Genomic DNA, 24,038 nt, shown 5'->3' with positions numbered 1-24,038 from the left:
GTAATTGGAAAAATGACAGATAACTATAGGATAGACCTAGTCTTCACAAAATTTATAACAGTGGCTAAAGATCTTTAGCCTATGGTGCACAATTGTGGACATAGAAGGATTTGTCTAGCATTAAAATTGTTAGTAATATTTGAGGGCGTTAAATGCGTTTCACTGATTTTCGTTTGGAGGAACCTCTTGCTTAAAACATTATTATATTAGAATTGTGTACTTATAATTTAGTAATGGCTCGAAAGGTTGTTCATCAAGACACATCTGGCCTGTGCAACCAGTACACGATCATAAATTGACACAGGAGTCAGGTTATTCTTTCTTGCACATCCAATGGGGTGTAAAAAATGTCAAAACTATCTTTTCATATGGTTTTGATGGAAAATTCTGGATTAAACAATTTGAAAAGTTTTCTTAAATTTAAAATGAGTGTTATGTTGTGGATTGTATAATTTAATATTTTTTTTAAATTTTATTCAACGTTAACAATAATTTGGAAATGTGTTTTTTATTATACAACTCATTAGTTTTTTCACTTTTCCAGGGTAGATTAATCCGAATTAATTTTCTTAAGTTTTGTTCTAGCCAAGAATGGAAATCTGAAGCTAGAGCACTCACTTTAGTAAGAAATACATATTTGTAGCCCTAATCTTTGTTCTTCTATTTCTGATCTTGTTTTTCACTTTTATGCTCTACTGATCTCCTTTCCTATTGTATTTGGCTGGGCACCGTGCAACTTCCCATTCTCTCAAGCTTGAAATCTAGTAAAGAAGGATAAAACTGGCATTTGACCACAATACATCCACCAGCCAACATCATTTGTTAATAAATATACAAGTGTGATAACATTTTGTAATAATTTTATAAATAAATAAAAATTTAGAATTTCTATTAAAGGAAACATCTGTGTACAATCTCTTAGGTTTTTTAATGTTTTGGATTGGATTGAAGAATGAAATTGAGAGAGTTAAAAAGAAGGCAAAGAAAATAAAAAGTAATATGGTTTGGATTAAAAAATATATAAGTGAAAAATTGTGAGAAACATGATAGATATAATAAATTTAAAAAGAATTATAAAATGATGTATTTATAAAATGTTAACAAATTATAATTTTAATAATTATAATTTTATTATTAAATTATTATTAAATTATTAAAATTATTTAATAATTTTAATTTTATTATTATTTTAATTTCATTTATTTTTATTATTTGTTTGGGTTGAGAGGAAGTGTAAAAAAATCTTATAAAAATCTTCAAATCTCTTCAAAATTAAGAAAATAGTTTAAGATAAACTATCTTATTTTTTATGTTTTTCAATGATTTATTTTTCGTTTTTCCAGCTTTCTGTATTCTTTCTGTTTCTGCTTTTCCACTTCTAGATCCAACCAGGTCCTAAATGAAAAAGAATTTAGGTTTCTCAAATATAATAAAATATTTGAAAGTCACAAGGAAAGCAGTCTCTTATCAATTATATCAAAGTTTAAGATTTTACAAAATAAAAAGTTTTAGACAAATTGTTAACCACTTAAATTAAGATTTGAAGTATCTTTAAAATAGAGATTGTCAACATCAACAACAGAAAAAGAATGTTAAATTATCTGTTTTGACGTTTGTCCTGCACCCCCACGAGTACTATTATGGGACCATTACATTGTTCAACACGAAATCACCTTGACCTAAATAACCGTGGCCATATTAAACTGATCCTGGGTCCACCTTGTTATTCAGGAGTCAAATTGGTATCCCCGTTAGGATGCAACAAGAGACATGTAACAGCACAGCATAATCACAATAAACTCAACCTGTAAGAATCAAAAACCCAGAGATGTGATCGTTGTGATTAAGAAAAAGTTAACTAGTCATAAATCACGATAATCAAGCTGACAATTTATTTAGCACCAATGTAAGTGCCTACTTGCTTTTCAATTAACCCAGAAAATGAGTTCTTCAACTTGGGTAAATTGAAGTTTGAACAAGCAAAACTTGTTTGGACAAATCTCTTGTCCTGTCCCAATATAAGCGCATTATACAACTCAGGCATTAAAAATATAGTTAAAATAAAAGGAACTCATAAAACTGGAGTAACAAAGAGAGAAGCAGCTAATAATTAACACTATTTGAATTTTCCTGACGATCTTCAATTAAAGTATAAAATGTTCAAATGGAAGAGGCTCCAGGTGATTAAGCACATAGGTTTGGGTTCCGTCCAAAAACAGTCACTACTAATTTATATCATCATTCATCGTGACCTTTAGATTTGAACATATTCAATACATGCGGATAATGTCCAAGTCCTAACCACTGCTGGCATGATTCAACTTCTACCGTCGGTGCAGGTTTATACTTGTACACTCATCAAAGAGACAGATGATTGAGAATGACCCTAGTTTTATTTATGTATTTATTTAGTGCACAATGAAATTCCAACCCCAATAAGTCTAGTCAATTAGAACATGCGCCAAACGGGCCCTCATTAATGTGGTTTTAGCCACGACCTTCTGTGCAAAACAGTTGCTACACTCAGAAGCATCAACTTATGACAACCCATTTATCTCTTTCATTGACTCGAAGGTAGCCAACTTCACAAGTAATGGTGCTTGAAAGCATACCTACTAGATATACCAGATGAGGATAAAAAGATTGAGACAAGGAATTCAAAAATCCATTCTCTTTTGATTTCTTATCAGGGACCCCATTCTTCAACAGTTCGCTCATAATTGAGACTACGAAATGACTTGGAAGAGCAAGAGCAACCAGACAGCTGCTTTTGCATCAGTACTATGATTTTGGTATTGACTAGATGAGGTTCCTGAGGAAACCAATCGAAGGTCTCACGAATTAAGAAATAGTTAAATATCCCTTCTGATTATCAATAATACTAGATTAGTGGCCAGAGCAGACGAGGAAAGACAAAATTTAAATCGGAAAATGTTACCAACACTACCTGTCATTCTAATCCAAGAACAGGGTGTATGTGAAAGCATGCACAAGTCTTCGCAATTATTATCACACGATTAAATTACAAAACTCTAAATGAGCGCCATAATAGACCCAATTGATAGAAAAGTCAACTGTCACATCCTTTTTCTAAGCAGTATTTTTCTTTGGCACTCCACCAGAGTAATAAAAGGACCAAAGAGGACTCCAGCTTTCTTGAACAATAATTTAAAAGCACAACTTTTATTAATCATGTGTTCAAGTTTAATGCAGAAGTATCTAATTATATCCTCCCGGCTATTCCGAAAGTTATCTGAATCATCAGAGTGAAATTCCAACTAAATGACCTGAATCAAAATAAGTGAACACACGCAACTGTGCCTGAAACAAGCACAATTGCTTAATCTTGATTCTGTTTTGTCAACTAGTCCAGCAATGGTCGGACAGCAAATCCATTTATGGTCAGTGGGCAGTTTGGCCATTTCACTGAAATCAATTTAGTTTTGGCTCTATCTTCTCTAATTCTTCCCTGACCTCGTATAAAGGGACAATAAACTGTCCTGCATAAGAGAATAACTAAATTCAGGCTTTCTCTTTATTACTGTGTTAGTTGGTATTTTATGTTTCTCACAACTCACAAGACTGCAGTGATGGCAGTTCAATATTCAAGGCTCTCACTTCTGATCTTAATGACTATACTGATGCTTAGCCAGCTCTCAAGTTGCTGCAAGGCCGGCAGATGGATGAATAAGGAAATCAAGCAAAAAGAAAAAAGCACCTCTTCTCAACGGCTCTCAATCTCATGGCATTTCTATACAAAGACACAACAGGGACCTAGCACAGAAAAGGTCCACCCACTTTATGGAGTTTCCCTACGAGATGTTCCAGGGGGTCCAAACCCCCTTCATAACTGATCAACTATCTATCAATCTGCTGCTTGTCAAGTTATACAAGTTTTTGCAGGCTTCTGGTGTAAAATATTTTTTAGTTTCCCATTAAAGATGTAGAATGGATAGTTCTTGAGCATCATCGTCCAAGTCTTCTAAAGACAGAAATTGTACTTTGATTCAATGGAAAAATAATGAACTATGCAGACATTTATCCAAAAGAATAAAGTGTTCTTGAAAATTTGCAAACAAAAATTATGTTTAAAATTCTCTATGACCTGTGTAATTCTCGGGTTGGGAATCTGAATAATTTGTGGTAGAAGGTATGCTAAAAGGGAACTTCTGACTAAAATATGAACAATGAAAGAAAGAAACATAATAAGGTGACTGTAAAAGAAATTATGACTAAATATCATTTTTCTTTCAAGATTGATATTTACTTAGATTTTGGTAGTTTCCCCCAATTTCTTTCACTCACATGCCAGTAAATAGCAGTAAAAGAAGTCTCCGTAACAAGATTGCAGGACTTTGACAATAAAGCTTTTGAAAGATAAAGTGAAACTCATAGTGGAAACAAATTGAGTTTTCAAAGTCAAATTTATCATCCTTAAGTGTTACTCTAAAGCTCAATCTGGAGAACTCAGATTTCCCGAGGTTAAGAATAAAAGCCCAGCTGCCAACCCAAATTCTCATTTCTTTTAATCTCAAAATGGAGAAATGCAAGAAGAGTATGGTGTTTAGTGAAATCCAACCCCAACATTTTCATATTGTTTGCACGAGCCTCGTTAGTATTTACTTGTCTTTATTATTTTAGCTCTTAGTGACTCCTAAATAGTCATTAATCTCTTCTATAGCAATATTTCATAAATTAATTAGTCTAGGTAGTAAGAAATTGTAAATTTCGTAATTATTGTGCAAGTCTTTCAGGAAAACACATATTTGGACTTTTCATTTCACTGCTTATACCATTTGATGTGCTTGCTGGGAACATAACAAAATGGTAAGTGCTAACAGCGAAGGTAACAGTAGACATGCATGAATATTTACTCAATCTTTGTCAACAACCTATCTCGCTAGATGAGATTGACTACATGGATTACACAATATTATTATCTCGGTTAAAAACCAAACCCTCAACAATAATGAAAAAAAATTAAATAAAAAATTTAATGCAATATTGTTATAAATTGATAAAAAGGGAATCTTTTGGTGTGGTTGGTGGGGGAAAACAATGTATCTTCTGAATAGACTCTTATCTCAAGATCACCCATCCAAGTCCTCCCCTCACAGGGAGTTTCAATACTATTTTCGTTGACTCGTAGTGGTTTAACTGATAAATAGCTGATAGTTTAGCATATGTCCATAGACCAGTATTGAAATTATGCAACAATTTTTACCGGAGAAAAAAAAGTACCATGTAATACTTTGGCAAAGCAATATAAAGATGAAATTAAGTTTGGCAAAATGTATAAAGAAGGACTTTGGCAAAATGCACAATTTTACATGCAAATGTATAAATAAACAAAAAAACTGAGGCAATTAAGTGGACACCTATACTATATTCATAATTCATGGCAAAAAACAAAGGGAAAACAAAAGGTAGGAAATAACCTTCACCCTTGTTTCTAAAAAGAGAAAACCAAGCCGCATCTCTTGTTGACAACCTGCAAACATTTGGCATAAAATATGTGAAATATGAATCTCCCTTCCACATAAGCCAAGTGAGTGAATTGTAAAAACTTACCATAAAACATCCTCGCTACATAATTTCAGTTCCCACAGGATCAACAGAAAAATGAAGAGACAAAGATTTGTGAGCGATAGGCTGGAACTTAGAATGCCATACCTGTTTTTCAAATTCAAAGATAACTTAGAACCTTGCTGTGCATTTTCCCAAGATATGGTTACAGTGGTAATAGTTTAGTTTTTTAAATACACTTACATCATGAAGTTATATTCAAATTTGCTCATTAGAAATTCATCTTATTAAGTTGAAATTATCAAAATGGAAAAACTCAAAAGGGCAATATATGATGTACTTCATGTACTCAAGCAAAAATTTTCAATTTTAAATTAAGGGAATATATAATGTACACTTAAACAAGCGAAGGGTAAAAGAAAAATTATACTAATCTATCATTTTACGTTATTTACTTTAAAAAAAGGTATCAAATTAGAAATATTTATTAGAAATGAAAAATTTAACCTCTCTTCCATTTCCCTCCGAAAACCCATTCTCAAAGAAACCTAAAAATGACCGTCACCCAACTAATTACAATTGTCATTTACCTAGAGAAAACGACAACACAAACCCAAGCAAAATTTATAATTATATTGTTTACAGAAAAAGAATACATTCAGATACGTTTTCTGTTTAAAGTGTGGCATGGAGATGAAATTATAATCGTCTCTAAAATACAATACACGCTACTTTAGACCAAAATCTGTAAGAAAAATAACAGCCCAAATCCAAATGTGTCAGAAACAATAAAAGGTTTCTTACATTTTTGTACTCTTTGCTGTTTATAAATATCTCAAATGCCTCAACTGCAGAAGAAATGTCATCATCAATCAGTACCAGTGCTGTACTGAAACGAAAACAGATGCTAAAGATCATGAGACTTAGATTACCTGATCGAAATCGTATCACAACTCCGTGAGTATACTCCTTAGAGCTTGGACTAAAATTCAAACCTGGCAATATAGTAATAACCCAGTTAGGCAGTTACAAATCAAAATTCAGTGAAAAGGATATTCTTCGTGCTATTTTATACAGTGCAACCAACTGCACTCCCACCAAGTGGGGTCAAGCACAGAGGTTGTTTCAATATTTGAACCCGCCATCTCTTAGTTACTAGGCAGTAACCTTTCCATTGTGCCAAAGCTCACCCTAACTTTCATACTATTCTATTGTGAAATTTTTTAACTTTTGATGAGCCAACAGAACAAGAAAATTAAGAAGGAAACAACTGTATAAGTGATGGTGGTACTGGAAGCTTACCTAGAGTAAATTGAACTATCAAGGAAGGAGATTCAGACATCACCGATGCCAGAGAGGCCAATGCATGCTCAGCCTGCTTACCAAGGGCAGCCTCATTAAATGATATTAGAAGCACAAACTCCACTCCATGGTTGAACTCCTGGTATATACATTGCAAGAATCAGAAACAGGACGTGACATACGTAATGAGATATGAACAAAAAAGCGACACCTTAACCTAAAATGTACAAGAGCAAATATTGACAACATAGATGCATTTATGTCCGTTTCCTTTCAAAGTTTCTAATGTGAATAGAATTTGTGGCCCTAGCTTATGGTCAAATCAACATTTAATGAACAACCCTTTAATTTATAGCCCAACCTCTCCTTTGCGAAATATAGAAAGCATCTCATCATCCACTTCCGATTCAAAATCCACATCGACTAATCCCTGAAACATAAATCAAATGAAAACCAAGTTAAACTGCTCACACCCAGAGGTTCACGCAGCAATAACCGTAAAATAAGGAAACAGAGAATCGGTGTTTACATGTTGGTGCATACATGGCAGTAAGTCAGTACATGATCCTTGAGAACCTTCAAGTAAAAGGGATTCTCATAAAACTTTTCAAGATTTTGCTTCTTCTGAAACCGCATAAACATTGCATGCGTGTAACGCTCTGGATTTGGAGCAGAAATGCGCCCTAAAGAATCAACAAGGTCATTGGCAACAAAAGGAACTAACACTAGATCACACGTAGGGGGGTTAATTTAAAGCAACGGTAGATAAAGGTACGTAATTAGGGAATGCATATGATGTACGCCGCTCCACCTAATGAAATTGCAACAACACCACTCATTTGGTACTGCGTAGTGTACAAGTAATCGAGCATGTCGTTCTCTTCCTCTTCTGATAAATCCTTCTTTGCTTTCAGCAGACAAACGTGTTCCACGATTTTTCTACGAGAAATTGAAACATTGATATTCATATAAAAAAGGAGAAAATCCAGAAGATGAAAATTGGAAGTGCAACAATGAATGGCAGCAGAGACCTTTTCCTCTCAGAACCTAGGCTGGAGCTTCGGTGGTCGGCGCCACAAAGAACCGTTATCCTTTGATTCTTTGGCGCAGTCTGGAATCGGTTCCAGTGGTAAGCTGGAAAAGAAATTGGAATTGATGTGATAAGGGTTAAAAAAATGAAGATCAATGGAATTGAGAGTTGAAGGGGGAAATTCACAGACCGTGAAAAGATAGAAGGGCTTGGGGGAACCGATGAGGGATAGAAAGAGAAACACAAGAGCCATAGCTTGACCATTGCATCGCAAAACCCATTTCCTTCAGCTTTGCGCTTCTCTTCTCCGATAAAATCGACACTGAGTTTTATTTTATCACAAAAGCAACAAATTGGCTGGAAAAAAAAATGGGTGGACTGGGAAAAACCAACGCCTTTCATTTAAATACCACGCAAAATTTGGCGCCTTACATTTTAAGTGAACTACACTTTCTGTTGCTCTCTCTCTCTCTCATTTATTCATTTAAAAACTTTTTACACAACATTCAAATTTACACCTATGAAGCAATAATTTTTATACATCATAATTTTTATTATAGTTATTTTACCAACATCTTCACTGTCATTCTATCACAATTCACCATCCTTTTTTTTAATTAATCTCCCTCGTACATTAGCATTCATAGTCTATTTTTCCTTTCATTTCTAGGTGGGCTGACACAAAAAAAAATGTATCAGCAGAATAGATATTTTGTTGGTTTGTTTTTATACCGGGGTTTGCAAGTATTGTAGGTATTTTCACAGCTTGCTTTGTACTCGGGAATCTGGCCTCTGTCTGCAACCTGTAATCAGTGCTAATTTTGATTACTAAGCATGATCACAATTGAAGTCCAGAACTACATATAGGACTGTTGCAGGCTTAAGTGGAGATCCGGGTGTTTCAAACAAACCCACTTTTGAAACATTGGGTAGTTTATACTGCAAAGAAATGCTTTGTTTCACTTGTAGAGTTGAATAAAAGAATTGAACTTTCGATCTACTAATTGATGTATAGAAAGTTACAAGACTAGGAAAATGAATATAACATGGTTTTAATATACAAGGATTCACAAATTATTACCAGTTGTTACAGATCACAACAGTCCGTCAGCTACAGCCTTGATGTATAAAATAAAAAATAAAAATTCTAAACAAATAAGAGTAGGAAAGAGCAGCAAGAACCTCCTGACTATTTCAGTCTAATAATCTAGTTTATAGGCTGTCTGATACATTGTCTATTTGAACTAATACAACACTAGTTGAGAGCTAATCAGGAATTGTTCAAGTTTTGAAAAAGCTCTGGAAGATGGGCATTGGTCAGCTTCGTTCTCTTGTTGATTTCACTCTTCTTTTTCTTAGGCTTGGGCTTGGAAGAAATGCCTTGAATTTGTGCTGCACTCCTCCTCTTTGCAGTGTTGGTGGCGGGCTTCATTCCATTCTTTTGAAGATCCTTCTCTATATCAATCATATCACGAGGCAATTCAATACCCCGGAAAAGCTGTTTTAGATCATCATCAACCTTAATGTGCAATTTGGGGTCGTTAGGGTAGGCAATGTCTTCCTGTGAATCAAAGTTGGACAGCAGCCAAATCTGCCCTGCAGCTTTCAAAGCCTACAAACCGAAAGGTCTATAAGGTCCTATTCCATGATAAAAACATTTATTTTCAACATTTTGACTCTGCAATTTGTGCAAAAACATTAACTAGCACTACAAGTCATCTAATTGAAGTCATTTTAATTCCACTTCATCAAATGGTTCTATCCTTATTTACATATTTTGTTAAAAAGCAAACAAGATATCCATTGATATGTCAGCATAAACCTCAATAAGAAAATAAGCAAGGTCAATGATCTTGGAAAAAAATACAAAAGGAAAGACAAAACAGATGCAGAGAAATGCAAGGAGGAAAATTTCAACGTGTTTTTTTATACTACTAGGCAGGATGGCCTTCAAATTGAACTCCTGCAGTAAGAACACCTGAAATTCTGCCCGTTAACACAGCTCCAAAGTCCAAACCCAATATGTGTATCAGGAAAGATTGAACTGCACTCAAGCTAGCGGCACCTTTGACAGCAAGGTTTTCTAATGACTGATTAAAAAAATGGTTTCATTGCCTCGGTACTAACCTAAATGCTATAGTATAATTGTTAGGAGAAAGTGGCAAAATAAATTTACAAACGGACCAACGTGCATTCATGTTTCTCCAAAATACATTATGTAGACATGAGTCAAATGTAAAAGAAATTATTACATATATCTAGTCTAGGAAAAAACAACCAGTGTCCCGGAAAATCAATACCAAGAAATGCTCAATGGGGGGATCTAATAAAAGTCATTTTACCTGCAAGTCTTCCATCACAGTGGGGTAAGCATCTTTTAAGTCAATAACCGCAAGGCCCTCAGGATACTTGCGTATCAGTTGAAGAAGTTCTGTTTTGTCCTTAAGACCATACTTTGACTACAGACCAAAAGCAAACAACAAAAGAAGAGGAACATGTTATTTTCTAAAGGATCATCCGCATAAATGAATGTTAAGAACTACAGTAGTACAGATATATCATGTAGGTGCGTGAATAAAAGTAACCTTGTAAGAGAATCGTAGGCCGTCATAATTCACTTTTGGGTTTTTCCTAAGATTCTCAAAGACATCTTTGTTAGCCTTTATGTCAACATAGCATGCCTGGTTTATTTGCTCCGGTGTTAAAGCTTGTCTCGTCTGTCGGCAAACACATAAAGATAAGAGAATGATAAAACAAATCCATCAACCTTAGACAGCATCAATCACCATTTCAGATTCATTAGCCACAAATTAACTTCAAGAAGGCTGAAACAAAAGCGTGGTTATACATGTCCTGTAGATTCTTATGGTTATATTATACACATCCGGTGGACTATTACGGAAAAAAAATCTCCTCATCGGTGATTTAGGAACACAGATTTGAAATTTAAAACTGAAACCTAATTTGGACAAATTTCTAAATTAAAAGTAGTAGAAAATTAAAAGAAAAAGATAAAATGAATTAAACTTCTCCAATAAGTTAAAATCAACTTATACACTTCATTTTATAGAAATTCTCTAATTTAACTTCTCCAAAAGTTGGTTTTACCTTATGCATAAGATAATTCTAACTTATTCAAAAGTTAATTTTAAATTTATCCAAACAATACCTAAGTGTTTCTTGAGAAGTTTAATTGACATGCCCAAGTTTTTTTTGAGAAATTTATCCAAACAATGTCAAGTGTCAGTTGACATGTTTATCCAAACAGGACTTAACATGCAGACAACCCAAAGCATGCAAGTGCCAAGAAAAACTCCATTTTTTATTTTTCTATCATGAGGGTGACTTATCCATCACTAGTACCATAAAAGAATGAGAATAAAACCACAAACCCGATGAAACAAAGACCAATACAGTTGGAGGCAAATTGGATAGGTACCTCCAGAAGGAGATCAATAACACGCTTCATCTGAGCACCCACAGGGGCTTTACGTATGCTGTTAATATGCTGAAGCCTCTCCGTGTCGTTCGAAAACTTAACCGCAGGGGGCGCGTTTCTTCCATTGGCCGAGCCATGCGCGGCAGATTTTTGGCTTGCTGCGGCCTTGCTTGCTGCAATGCTTGACAGTGTCGTTTGGCACTTTTCTTGCTGCTTCTTGAACTTGTCCAACCTCTCCTGCAACGCCATCTGAAAAGCGAAACACACGAACGACGGTTACGTTACTCAGTTTGAAATTCGCAGCACCAAGAGTGTAAAACTCAAGTTGAGTGTGCAAATTGAGAACAGAGAAGGGGGAATTGGAAAGAAAAAAAAACCCTAACAGGGAGAAAGTGATAGCGTCCAAAAGGGAAGTAGAAAAGAAGAAGCTTTTGGGGAAGTGAGTGTTGAGTTTTGAATGCCCTAATCTTGTTGCAGGGAAAGCAGAGAGTTGAGAGAGAGAAGCTAACCGTGAATGGAAGCAAAGACTTTTTGCGGTTACTCACTTTGCTTTGGTTGGATTGGAGTCAGCCACTATCCACAACACAACAACACCAACATATTAAGAATAGCAATTTTGAAAAACAATTTTAATAAAATAATTTCACTTTTTTTAATACATCCTAATGGGAAGCACGTGCACTGTGTCCAAATTTTTTATTATATTATTTTATTTTAAAAATTAAGATTTAATATTTATAAAATATATATATATATATATATTATTTGTAATTGGTGTGTAATTATCATTTTGAATGAAAATAATATAAAAGAAGTGATATAAATTATAAATTTATGTGAAAGAAAAAAATATACCTGTATTTTTAGTAAATATTTAATTATTTATTTTTTCTTTAATGCTTCCTTTGCATACTTATAAATTTTATTTTAAGTAAGAAAGAGCAATTAATTTAAAGACACATTAGAGAGAGAAAATTAATAATTCATTAAAATTTGAGAAGATAAATCAATTAATAAATTGAACATACTTATTTATTAGATTTTTTGTGAGTGTAAATTTATATTAAAATTGCAATAGCTACTTTTATTGTATTACCATTTTCGAATATGGTGCATTATGTAAGTAAAAGAGTGAAGAGAGAATAATTGGTTTATATAGAAAATGAGATAGGATTTGTTTGACTTTCATATAGAAATTCAATTATAAGTTAAAAAACAATTTATTTTATAACTTTTTAGTAAAGTATAATTTAAAGTGAATTTTGTTTTTTAATACATTGTTGGCACACTTATCAGTATAAATTAATTAAAAGTTGAAATGGTAAAATTTAAATACATCCATACAAAAGAGATAAGAGTTGTTATAACTTATTTAAATACTTATCTTCAACTTAAATATTTCATCTTTCTTGTTCTTAGTTTGCAAAAACATACATTTTCAAACTATAATCCTTAATTCAACACCTAAATGTTATAGATACAAAAGTTAAAGATTTTTAACCAAATAAAAAGTAAAACTTGTTTAACTATATAATTTTTTTTTATGTTTTGTGTTATTAAAAATAAAAGTTAAATATGTTTTTCCGTTTAAGTATTATAACACAAAATTTGTTTTCGTCTTTACTTCAAACTTTAAATCATATAGGTGTTTATAGTATAAAAATGATCTGAATAAGTTTTTTTTTTTTTAATGGATTCAATTTATGTTTCAACTTCATCAACCCATTGAAACTATTTTTCATAGACATCATCAAAATAACAACAAATTTTTTAAAAAATAAACAATCATTTTACATATAAAATGATAATTTCAACTATTTTTTTACTATAAATACCTCAATGATATAAAGTTTGAATCAAGAAAAAAAAATTGTGTTATAGTATATAAAAAAAAATATTTAACACAAAAATAACAAACATTTTAAAAATAGGAGTTACAACATTAAAATGGATTTTTTCATTATAATACGTCAAAATATGCATTTTTAACATTTTCATATGTTTTTAACAATTTAATAAATTCCTAATTAAAAAAACAACTATCAAGATTTCTTAAAAAAGTTATATAGACTAAAAGTATTAACATCATTTTTCAGGTGGGTTTCTCACTTCAATTAATCACTCTATTTGGCAATGTGACTTCCCTTTTTGGACTAGCCACGTGTTTCTGATTTGGTGATTTTTTTCTTCTTCTTTAGCCATCTTACTTTATATAATGATTTTTAATTAGATGCTAGTTTCATATTTTTATACTATCACCATGTTTAAATTAACTTTAGAAGATGAAAACAGGAAAAAATTAATTTATTTATATTTTATGATGAATTTATTCAATGAAGTAATAACATTTTTCTCAATATTTTTTTTCTATTTATTTATGTGACTTTTGAGTATATGCATGCAATATGTGTATATTTTTTTAACTATACATATGTTTTTTTTCCTATATCATAACACAAATTTAATTTTTGTCTATAAAATTTTAGACTATTTAGGTATATATAGTAAGAAAATAATAAAAATGAGTTTGTATTTAAAATGATTGTTAATTTTTTTTTAAAAATTAAATTATTTTTTAAATCTTTTTATTATTTTGATTATAAACTGATGTTTAGTATATTTATTTCAAATTGATTGATAAAGTAAAATTTTAAATTAAATCAATTTCATATATAAAATTATTTATTTTAATTATTTTCATACTTAAAAACACATATACGATATGTTTGTTTGTATAAGGTATGAAAACCAATTTTCCCAAAACATATTTAACTTTTTTTTTAATAATGAAATGATATTTACATAATTTTTTTAATAGACTCAACTCGTGTGTGCCCGTATAACTTAATCAGAAGCTATTAAATCATTAGTATTATTGGTATTTGGAGAAAAAAATTCCACACTATTTTTTATGAATCACCATCATAATATAAATATACTATTGTAAAAGATATTTAATGACAAAAATATTAATTTGATTCAACAACGTTAAATTTTAATTTAAGAATAAAAGACAAAGGATACAAAAAAAAAATGTTTAAAAAGAGGTAGTAGTAAGAGAGTAAATTTAGGTGAAAGGAGGAAAAAATGGTTGTGGTATATTCCAAATAAAAATAAATGCAACAAGTTTTATTTATTACCTGAATCTTCCATATTATTTATAGCATAATCTAATAGATATATTATTGAGGAAAAATGAAGACAGGATCATGCAATTATTTTCCATTTGAAAAAGAGATTGAAGGAAGAAAAAAGAAGAGTGAAAGTGGAATGATGCAGTAAAAGTGTTTGGGAGATGCGTGAGTGAGAGAAAAACTGACCTAACACATTTATTTAAGTAAAATAAAAATAATTTTGGGAGAAACAAAAAGTGTGTTACATTTCAATCTTTCATTCAATAGAACACGTGGGATGGGAGGCGGATCCGTGGACTCAGATTAAATATTCTCAGACACAAATAAAAGCATCTAAAGCAATCCTCGAAACTCTTATCATACCCTCACTTCTCCTTAGCCAACCCACAATTTCACTTTCACCCTTTCGAAAATCGCTGGATCCACCAATTCCTCTCTCCATCTCTCAGTGTAACTACTACCTAATTTTGTTTTTTTAGCTTAATTTTTAGTTTATGTAGCATGGTAGTTTTTGCTTCGTCTGTGTGTGTGCAAGTAATTGTTACTTTTGATTGGTGTTGTTATTTTGTTCGAATATGTTGATGATTTGTTGGGGCAAGAGGTTGGAGGCTTGGAGGTGGGGGTTGGATGAGGTTTTAGTAGAAATCAATGCATCTGTTGTGTCTAGATTCATTTATATTATTTTGTGTACTTTCCCTTTGTGTTTCCCAACCAAGGACCAAAGATTATGGTTTGCTAAAGTATGTTTTTTGCTTTCTTTCTTCTCTTCATATAAGAAATTTGATCTTCGGTTTGATTGGGAGATAGTGAAAAACTATCTGACCAGGTTGCCCTCATTTTCATGGTTGTTCTGGGTTTGTGTTTCGATGAGTTCAATCTGTTTCTTGATGTTATTCTTGATTTTGGCACATGCATGTCCATTGAAGCCGTTTCTTTCTTATGATTCATGAGAGTTGTTTTGTGTTGCAGGGTTTCAGCGGTGATGGGAAAAATCCGGCTTAGTCTACTTTGGTGGGCAAGTTGTGGCTCCTAACATGTGTTGCATGTTACTTATCCCTCTTTCTTGACTAAATAAAACGAGTCAGACTGCAAGTTTTTTTGCAGTGGATACAGATTATTGGGATAAGGGAGATGTACAGAGCTTTGAGGCTTTTGTGAATTTGTTTTATCTTTAATAACATAACCCACGTTCTGAAAATGGGAAGTCCTGATATTGAAAAGTCTGAAGAAACCAATACACAGATTGACAGTAACACAAATTCTAATTCCAAACAGCAGGTGGGTATGAATTTTGAAGATTTTTTATTTTGGGGTTTTTCCTACCCCAACTTTATGAAAAATCTTTATCACTTGTTACTTAGTTCATTTTGATAATTTCAGAGTGTAGAAAAAGCTGACGAACATCCTGAATGGTTACCTGATGGCTGGAACATGGAAGTCAGAATCCGTAAAAGTGGTTTACACATGGGATCAGGATACAAGGTGGGAGATAGATTCTCTTAATTTGGATGTTACTTTTGTAGATTGTCAGCAACTTAATATTACTCCTTAAACACCAGCTTGATGTTAGTCATGTAGTTACTTACTGCTGCCACTAATGTATGGTTGACATTATTAGTGTATAACTTGCACTGTTCACAAGTTTCTGGCCTTGAATCATGAATAGTTTTTGGAGAATTGTGTAGCAGAAGTTTACTTGAAAATCTCAAACTCAATTCTTCATAACACGCATGACTTAAGTGTATGGTGGTTACAGCATTACTAATGTTTTCCCCAATTTGTCTGGCTTGTGACATTTGTCCTAAATTGATGAGCTGGATTTTAGGTTACATCTTTCAAGATCATGCTCAATTAATTTTACGATGGTAATTATATTTATTCTTAAAAGGCTAAATTCTACACTCTTTAATTGATGTGCTCATGTGATTCTGTAATCTTTGGTGGTATTTTATGTGTTTTTGCTTTGTCACTGGTATTTTTTTCTGGCATCTTAATATCAACAGTTCAACATTATTAAAGCTACTTATCTCTCACTATAAAAATGTTTTCTTGTTCCAGTGTTACATCGAACCATTGAAAGGATACAAATTCTTCTCCAAACCAGAGGTATTACGATATCTCGAAACAGTAAAGGACAGCAGTTGCACTTCCAAGAAGGGGAAGAAATGTAGTAAGATAAATACTCCAAATGACAAGAGTTGCACTTCCAAGGAGAAGAAATGCAGTAAAATGCAGACTCCAAACAACAAGAGCTGCAGTTCCAAGAAGGAGAAAAAAAGCACTAGCATGGAGTTTCCAAATGACAACAGTGACACTCCCAAGGAGGAGGAGAAGTACAGTAACATGGATTTTCCAAACAACAGTTGCGCTCCCAAGAAGGAGAAGGATGGGAGTAACTTGGATTCTTCCATCGAAAACAGTTGCACATCCAAGAAGGAGAAGATAGGCACTAACATGGATTCCGCAAAGGACAGCAGTTGCGCTCCAAAGAAGGAGAAGAATTGCAGTAACATGGATTCTCCAATTGATGTATGTATCACTTTTTCCTTGCATTTTTTTCTGTTTGTTATTAATGAATTATGAATGTTATCATTAGATTGAAGATTGATTCTTCTTATTATCATCTTAAGTATATGATTGATGATTTATGGCTTATGAAGTTATGAACCCAAAATCACACTAAATGCAGGACTATTGATTATTTATTGTGCAACAAGGACCATGGTATGAAAGTTAACTTGAAAATACAACCACAAGAGGAAAAGGTTATAGATTTAAACCATGAAAGAATGTGGCCCACATAAGAAAATGGCCCCATTCATGAAATTTAAATGACTGCCTCATCTTATTGCCTCAAGTTTATGAATTTGTTTCTTTGCACATTTACATCAACAATTTGGCTTGTGTTTCTTTTGTTGAACACTATGAATGGTAAGAATTTTAAGCCCTAGTCTGTCTCTTTCTTACAGGTTGAATAAATTATTTCATATCTTCTGCGACTTTTGTCTACTTGGGTTGTGTGCTAACACATTTACACTTTTACAAACAAAAGACATAGAAAGTTTACAAATAAATGTTATAGCCTTGCTTTTATAAAATTGATTATTGGATGAGCCTTTATTTAGTCCATTGAATGTTTTTATGAATTATAACTTATATATGTAACATCGTTTTATGTTTAATTTTCCAAGCTTTTTGGTGTTTTAGATTGTGATTGAGAAGTCTATTGCGGAGGATTTACCACCTGGGTGGGTAAAAGAATTAAAGATTACAAAGAACAGCAAGGGCATTCGGAAAGATCCGGTATGAAAATTTTTCACCCAAAAGGATATCTTTTTACATATTATAAGAAAGATAGATTTTTATGTAATGTTACATTTTTTCTCCTTCAAATCAAGTGATTATTGTCTTCTCCCATTTAGAGAAGAGGGTTGCAAATAAATCTGTTTTGGTTTATTGAGTTACATGCTACATTTACAGTTTTTCAAAAGTTGATGCTTATATAAATTATGATTGCGTTACACTTCCAACAGTTTTATATTGATCCAGTGAGTGGATATGTATTCCGCTCTAAGAAGGATGTACTGCGGTATCTTGAATCTGGTGATGTTCGGTCATGTGCCTTTAAGCCAAGTAGAAGACAAATCCAAGATGAAGACAACATAACTGTAAGATATTTTTGCATGACTACCATATTATCATTGCTGCTTTTATGGAGTATTCTTATTATTCATTAGTTCTTACTTCAAGCTGTCAATAAGTGATTGAAATCTAGGGGATTTTTTTAATCACGTCAGATTTAAGACTCACTTATTTCAAGCATGTTAAGAATTTATCTTTTTTTAAGATTTGCATACTTGCACAGTGTTCTTTATAAATTTTGGTTGATTTAGTTGTCTAAAGTTGTAGAATTGTATATGATGAGTAGTCCAAGCTCTGAATGATTAACAAAGAACAATCTTAAAGTGGGTCTCGGAATCATTAATTTTTGTGTTTGCATCTAAGAATTCATAAAGAATAATTTATATACCTTCTTTTGTTCAATCTAGCCACCACCTGCTGCCAAGAGACGGAAGCTGAAGCAGGCTGCAACGAAGGTTGCTTCTGTTCCCATAGGTGATTCTGTTGTAAAGATGCATTCACTAGACGATGGAGCTGCAAACTCATCTGAATTGAAGAAAACATCTGACCCAGGTAGCTCAGCACTTTTGAAAAATGAATCCTTGAAGGAATCAGCAAAAGCACTTTCTGCAGATGATGTGCAAGAGAAGGAGGTTGCTGTGAATACAATGGAGAATGGTAATGAGAATCACAGTAACCATAGCATATCCAAAATCAGGAAGGAGTTCAATGTACGTCAGCGATCATCACCGAGACTTGCTGGAAGTAAATCCGTACAGTTGGTTAACAATGTGATGAATGAACAGACTCCTCAGGTTCCAAAAAGAAACTTGAGGAACAGTAGAAACACTCTAGATGTTGATATTTCTGTGGACCAAGCAGCTCCTAAAGAACAACCACATGAGCAAGAAACAGATAAAATAGAAGACAATAAGCCAGAAATTCAAATCAGATCAAATAAATCAGGTAAAAAGAAAGAGCACCACCTTCCTCGTCGTGCTTCAAAACGATTAGCTGCTATTGAGCATGAGTCAATGAACTCCAAAGTGGAATTGCAGCAAAATCAGTCTGGTCCAATAAATGGAAAGTCAGCAAATAAAAGAGGAAAGTCTGAACCTCGTCTGGAGAAATGTGGAAAAGAGATGGATGATGAGAGAACAGAACCTCGGCTGTCCTTTGCATATCACTATTCATGGTCTGACCCAAGCTTGGAATATGCAATCAATGCCCTCACTGGTGTGTTACCACCAGCTGATAATATAACCAGTAGTGCCGTTGCTGAAACTGATATTAAAAAAACTTTGTTTAACAATATTCCAGGAAGAAGTGCCACTACAATCCCTGGAACTGATGCTCAAAACACTTCAGTTGGTAATGTTACGGGAAGTAGCACCACTGCAGTCCTTGAAACTGATATTCAAAAAGTGTCAGTTGAGAATGGTACGGGAAGGAGCACTACTGCAGTTCCTGAAACTGATATTCAAAAGGCTTCAGTTGAGAATGGTACGGGAAGGAGCACTACCGCAGTTCCTGAAACTGATATTCAAAAGGCTTCAGTTGACATTGCTACGGGAAGAAGCACCGCTGCAGTCCCTGAAACTGATATTCCAAACACTTCAGTTGACATGGGCAGAAGTGCCACTTCAGTTGACATGGGCAGAAGTGCCACTTCAGTTCCTGAAACTGATCTTCAAAAAACTTTGATTGACAATGTTAAGGGAAGTAGCGCCACTACAATCCCTGAAAATGATGTTCAAAAAACTCTGGTTGAAAACGAATCCGGAAAAAACACTTCTACAGGCCCTGAAACCGATATTAAAAAATCTTTGATTGACAGTGTTACAGGAAGCAGGGACAGTGAAAATAATTTACTTGACACTGTTATGGGTAGCAGGGACAGTGATAACAATTTACTTGACACTGTTACAGGAAGCAGGGACAGTGAAAACAATTTACATGACACTGTTACAGGAAGCAGGGATAGAAAATCCCAGGTACGTTCTAATAAACCCAAGAGAAAGAAAGAGCTCAAAGTACCTGTGCGATTATCAAAGCGACTTGCTGGCCTTCAACCTGAGTTACCGCCTGCTGAAAGAGCTCTTGAATATTCCACTAGAAAATCATGCAAAGAAGAGCCAAGTGTCACTGCTACTTTAACTAATGGAGTGTCTGATTATCACAATGCCGGGGAAGAAACCAAGCTTACACTTATTCAAGTTTCTGATAGTTTGAAAACAGAAGTAGTTGGAGAACCATTAAAACGGAGTGAGAAGTCACATGATGCCCAAACCGATCACAAGGAACAATTGGAGAAAGTTGAAGCTGAAAATGTTGGTGATGTGAGATCAGAGCCACAGCTCCCCTTACCGTTTGGGGACTCTTGGTCAGATCCATGCCTAGAATTTGCTATCAAGACACTCACTGGTGCTTTTCCAGTTGATGCTGGTGGAGACATTATGCCTGCTTTGCCTCCTGGCTTTGATAATCCGCCATATAAGCAAGTGCATCGAAGTGTGGTGACAGACATCAATCAAGAAGTTCATGATAACTCGAACCAATCCTCTCACAATAAGGAGCTTAATATGGTTAGTCAACCTGAGTTGAGGACCGGCTCCACCTCTTATGAAAATGCTCCTAAGTTTACAACTAGAGATTTTGATCAATACAACATACTTAAGAATTTGGATGGGGAACCTAGTCTCACTGGAAACATAACACAACATGTGCATCATTCTACGAATATAAACACACTAGCACATGAGCCATTAAAGCAAAATGGACAGGCAGTTGAGGGTGAAACTGTCACAACGGAGCAACAACTAATTGAAACTGGAGCTGTAAACCACGATAATTCGGAGTTACAGTATTGTGCACCGTTTATGAATTCTTGGTCGGACCCATGCCTAGAATTTGCATTTAAGACTCTTACAGGTGTGATACCAGTAGAGGAAAATTTAACACTCCAAGGATGTTTCCCGGAACCGGCTAACTATCATGAACGGAGGGATGGTGTCTCATTGTTGCCAGATTTCAGATCTTCCAGCTTTTCACAAAGCGATTTCTCCTTTCTCCATGATACAGGGTCTAAGTCCATGCCGGGGCAGCAGTCATCAGTAAGCTCTTCATTCCTACCCTTGGAAAAAACAAGCATTCAAGGTTTCGCTGGAGTTGATCCTCAAACACACTTTTCTCAGTGCAACAATAATTTTCAAAGAAGGTAAGCTAGTTAGATGTTTGGCGCTACCTCCAGGATAACTACTATTGGTATGTAGTTATACTTTTGTAGACTGCAAAATGTTTGTCATTAAGCATCCTTTTACTTTCCTTGTGACATTTGTAAATACATTGTGAACATAAGGTCTCGGTTAGTGTTTTGCTTTTGTTTGTTGAGGAAGATCTAGGTAAGCAAAGTAAGGAGGTACACAAGTCCAACTGTTGTTGTCACACTATCTAACGACCGTACTTTGTCTGTCAAGTTATTAATTGGTTTAGTTAGTATTTTTTCTTATTTTTTTTCCCCATCAGAAAATGCTATGAAAGGCATACGCTAACAATTGCCTGTTTAAATTTTGCCTTTTTTTGAGATTTTTTTGTTTAGTTTCTTGATTTTATACCAGCTCATAACTAAACTACCATAAAAACACCAATATTGGTTAACACAACTGGTGGAACAGACTTGTGGTCTCTTATTGAAGTGACTCTGGTTTGAATTATAAAGAAATGATTGTACCCTCTTTTAAATATTTTATTAGGAATTGGGATTTGGAACTATTATTTGCTTTTTTTCCCTATTAATTCAGTGTCATAATAGGAGGGTGGTTCTAACTCCTAATCAACAACAAAATGTGGGCGTTTAATAATAGCAGTTATTAAATAAATGGAATAAAGGTTATATATGCATACTGTAATTGAATCTAATCCTCAAAATGCCATCAATCTTCTTCATTGACCTTATTACCACACGATTCAACCGTAGATGTTCTTGTCAAACATCATTATAATCTTTAAGTTGAGTTAAGGATTTTGTACTATGTTCTTTTTACTTTCTTTCTTTATCTTTATTAGCTAATAACTCTTATATCAAGGTTCTCTTTCCCTTTTACCCACAAAACACATTTAAGATTTAATATGGCTATCAATCTTCTTCTTCATTGAGTTTGCTCACCTTATTACCACACGATTCAGCCGTAGATGTTCTTGTCAAACATCATAATAAGAAACCCTAAACCCTAATCTTCTTTTTACTTTCTTTATCTTTATTAGCTAATAACTCTTATATCAAATATCAAGGTTCTCTTTCCCTTTTACCCACAAACAAATATTACACATTTAAGATTTAATATGGCATTAGGTTATCTGCTTTTCATGTAATTTAAATGTAGACAGAACAACAACAATGATGAGTGTACCCTGATGGAACCAAAATTGAAGTTTTCTTCATCAAAATTGTAACTACATTGGTCATCATTAGAGAATGGTTCTTCTCATGTATATGATACATGATACTAAGCAAGACTTTTTAATGTTTAACATTGAGCTTCTTCTTTTTCTTACAGAATATGTTTGACATGACTCTATCACTTCTGAATGCTAATGTCTCCTCACACAATAAATAGTACTCAAGACTCAGAAATGCCATAAATACATTTAGTCTCTGTAGCCAGATTCCTTCCATCCCCCAAAATCTTCCTCTATGCAGCGTTCCCTGTGATCCTACATTAACCAACCACAAAACACACTCAAATTTTAACTAATACTCTACAAAGATGAAACACACTTTATTCATTACATAAATCTTATGAACCCATCTCAATGACATTAAATAATCTTAAAATTAATATACATTTCAAATATGATCTATAAGATAATATCTTTTAATTTAGTAGGAAATTCTGAAATATAATTATTTGATAAAATTATTAAATGATGTAACAAATATCCGGTATTAAACAAGTACAATTTCATTGTTTCTTCTATATAACTTTCATTTATAAATATTATAATGAAAATGATGAACAAACAACCTTCCTCTGATTCATTCACACTCAAAGGTATGTTTTTACCATAATTAACTTAAAATGTAATACATATCAAAATTTATGATCACAACAAATTTTAACTATAAATAAACAACATGTTGGAGAATGATTTATCAGCATTTGTCATCATTAATTATCTATATATATATATAAACATGATAAACAAAATAAGAAGAAAAAAAAAGAACAATTCATACCCGTTGCTTAAAAGTGAGGCCAATTCTAATCTCCCCAGAATAGTGGTTATCCTTCACAACATTGTATGAAGTAGGTGGAATACTCCCTTCCCTGAACAATGCATCCAGCGAAATGCTATAATACATACATACCAAAATTAGATACGGTAGATAAATAATTCAATTTAAATAAATTAATTAAAAGAAATAATAAAGTTTTTTTGAGCTGAGAGAAAAATGAGGGAGAAAAGACTCACGTAACTTCTCCGACAAGATCATCGGCAGACATGGAATCACTGTCCATGATCTTTAACCTGAGTTCGTTAACGCCTTCAGAAATGTTGAACACAAAATTTTCATTCCACTTTGGATTACTTCCTTTACCTGCATTCATAATTTGATTATAATAATAAACAATCATGTTTCAAAATTTGTTTGATCTATGAGTGTACCTGTTGCAACACTGCTTTTTTGCTCTTGAGTGCGACACGTGAAGATCACGTAAGGGTCCATGTTAGCTGCTCCATCAGATGGTGCATGTGTGATGAAAATGTTAAAGAAAAGAAATTAGAAATTGAGATGAATATGACACAGATTATGGAACATTTGTGTGTGTAAATAAGCACTTACCAAGATAATCTGTGTTCTCAAGGCCTTTGGCACCAACAAGAGAAACTTCTAGGGTTCCCTGAGGCATCTTGAATGAAGAATAATGAGATATGGAGAATCAGAAAGAAAAAGTTTTCAGAAAAGGTTCTTAGAGAGACACAA

General features: G+C 33.5%; 4 protein-coding genes across 7 annotated transcripts; 1 reads left to right on the top strand and 3 right to left on the bottom strand.

The window, feature by feature from the left end:
* Positions 1-1,506: 1,506 nt before the first annotated feature.
* LOC137812613 (Stress responsive alpha-beta barrel domain protein) lies at positions 1,507-8,240 on the bottom strand. 2 transcript variants are annotated; one of them, XM_068614729.2, is made up of 11 exons: positions 8,049-8,240; positions 7,860-7,962; positions 7,640-7,767; positions 7,372-7,511; positions 7,190-7,258; positions 6,829-6,967; positions 6,459-6,521; positions 6,331-6,374; positions 5,572-5,673; positions 5,439-5,491; positions 1,507-1,805 (listed from the first exon to the last, which is right to left on the bottom strand). In XM_068614729.2, exons 1-9 carry the CDS (start codon positions 8,137-8,139, stop codon positions 5,587-5,589), a joined length of 864 nt encoding a protein of 287 aa, XP_068470830.1. In that variant the 5' UTR covers positions 8,140-8,240; the 3' UTR covers positions 1,507-1,805; positions 5,439-5,491; positions 5,572-5,586. The 2 variants fall into 2 exon arrangements, with proteins under 2 accessions (XP_068470830.1, XP_090155208.1); XM_090299082.1 differs by having other exon boundaries at positions 7,604-7,767; positions 8,049-8,146.
* A 654-nt stretch (positions 8,241-8,894) lies between these two features.
* On the bottom strand, positions 8,895-11,897 carry LOC137812612 (transcription initiation factor IIE subunit beta). 3 transcript variants are annotated; one of them, XM_068614725.2, is made up of 5 exons: positions 11,807-11,897; positions 11,298-11,546; positions 10,444-10,575; positions 10,201-10,317; positions 8,895-9,470 (listed from the first exon to the last, which is right to left on the bottom strand). In XM_068614725.2, the coding sequence occupies exons 2-5, from the start codon at positions 11,544-11,546 to the stop codon at positions 9,129-9,131; spliced, it is 840 nt and encodes a 279-aa protein (XP_068470826.1). In that variant the 5' UTR covers positions 11,807-11,897; the 3' UTR covers positions 8,895-9,128. The 3 variants fall into 3 exon arrangements, with proteins under 3 accessions (XP_068470826.1, XP_068470827.1, XP_068470828.1); XM_068614726.1 differs by having other exon boundaries at positions 11,675-11,863; XM_068614727.2 differs by having other exon boundaries at positions 11,681-11,850.
* A 2,643-nt stretch (positions 11,898-14,540) lies between these two features.
* Positions 14,541-21,560, top strand: LOC137812611 (uncharacterized). The gene is made up of 7 exons (XM_068614724.1): positions 14,541-14,881; positions 15,401-15,709; positions 15,812-15,913; positions 16,490-16,960; positions 17,639-17,734; positions 17,965-18,099; positions 18,481-21,560. Exons 2-7 carry the CDS (start codon positions 15,629-15,631, stop codon positions 21,271-21,273), a joined length of 3,678 nt encoding a protein of 1,225 aa, XP_068470825.1. The 5' UTR covers positions 14,541-14,881; positions 15,401-15,628; the 3' UTR covers positions 21,274-21,560.
* Positions 21,561-22,417: 857 nt separating this feature from the next.
* On the bottom strand, positions 22,418-24,038 carry LOC137812610 (elicitor-responsive protein 3). Its single transcript, XM_068614723.2, has 5 exons — positions 23,898-24,038; positions 23,720-23,785; positions 23,525-23,651; positions 23,289-23,403; positions 22,418-22,765 (listed from the first exon to the last, which is right to left on the bottom strand). The coding sequence occupies exons 1-5, from the start codon at positions 23,962-23,964 to the stop codon at positions 22,700-22,702; spliced, it is 441 nt and encodes a 146-aa protein (XP_068470824.1). The 5' UTR covers positions 23,965-24,038; the 3' UTR covers positions 22,418-22,699.

The sequence above is a fragment of the Phaseolus vulgaris genome, chromosome 2, assembly GCF_051622355.1.
Source record: "Phaseolus vulgaris cultivar YP4 chromosome 2, ASM5162235v1, whole genome shotgun sequence".
Classification (NCBI taxonomy): domain Eukaryota; kingdom Viridiplantae; phylum Streptophyta; class Magnoliopsida; order Fabales; family Fabaceae; genus Phaseolus; species Phaseolus vulgaris.
This window is presented reverse-complemented; position numbering and strand designations above follow the sequence as displayed.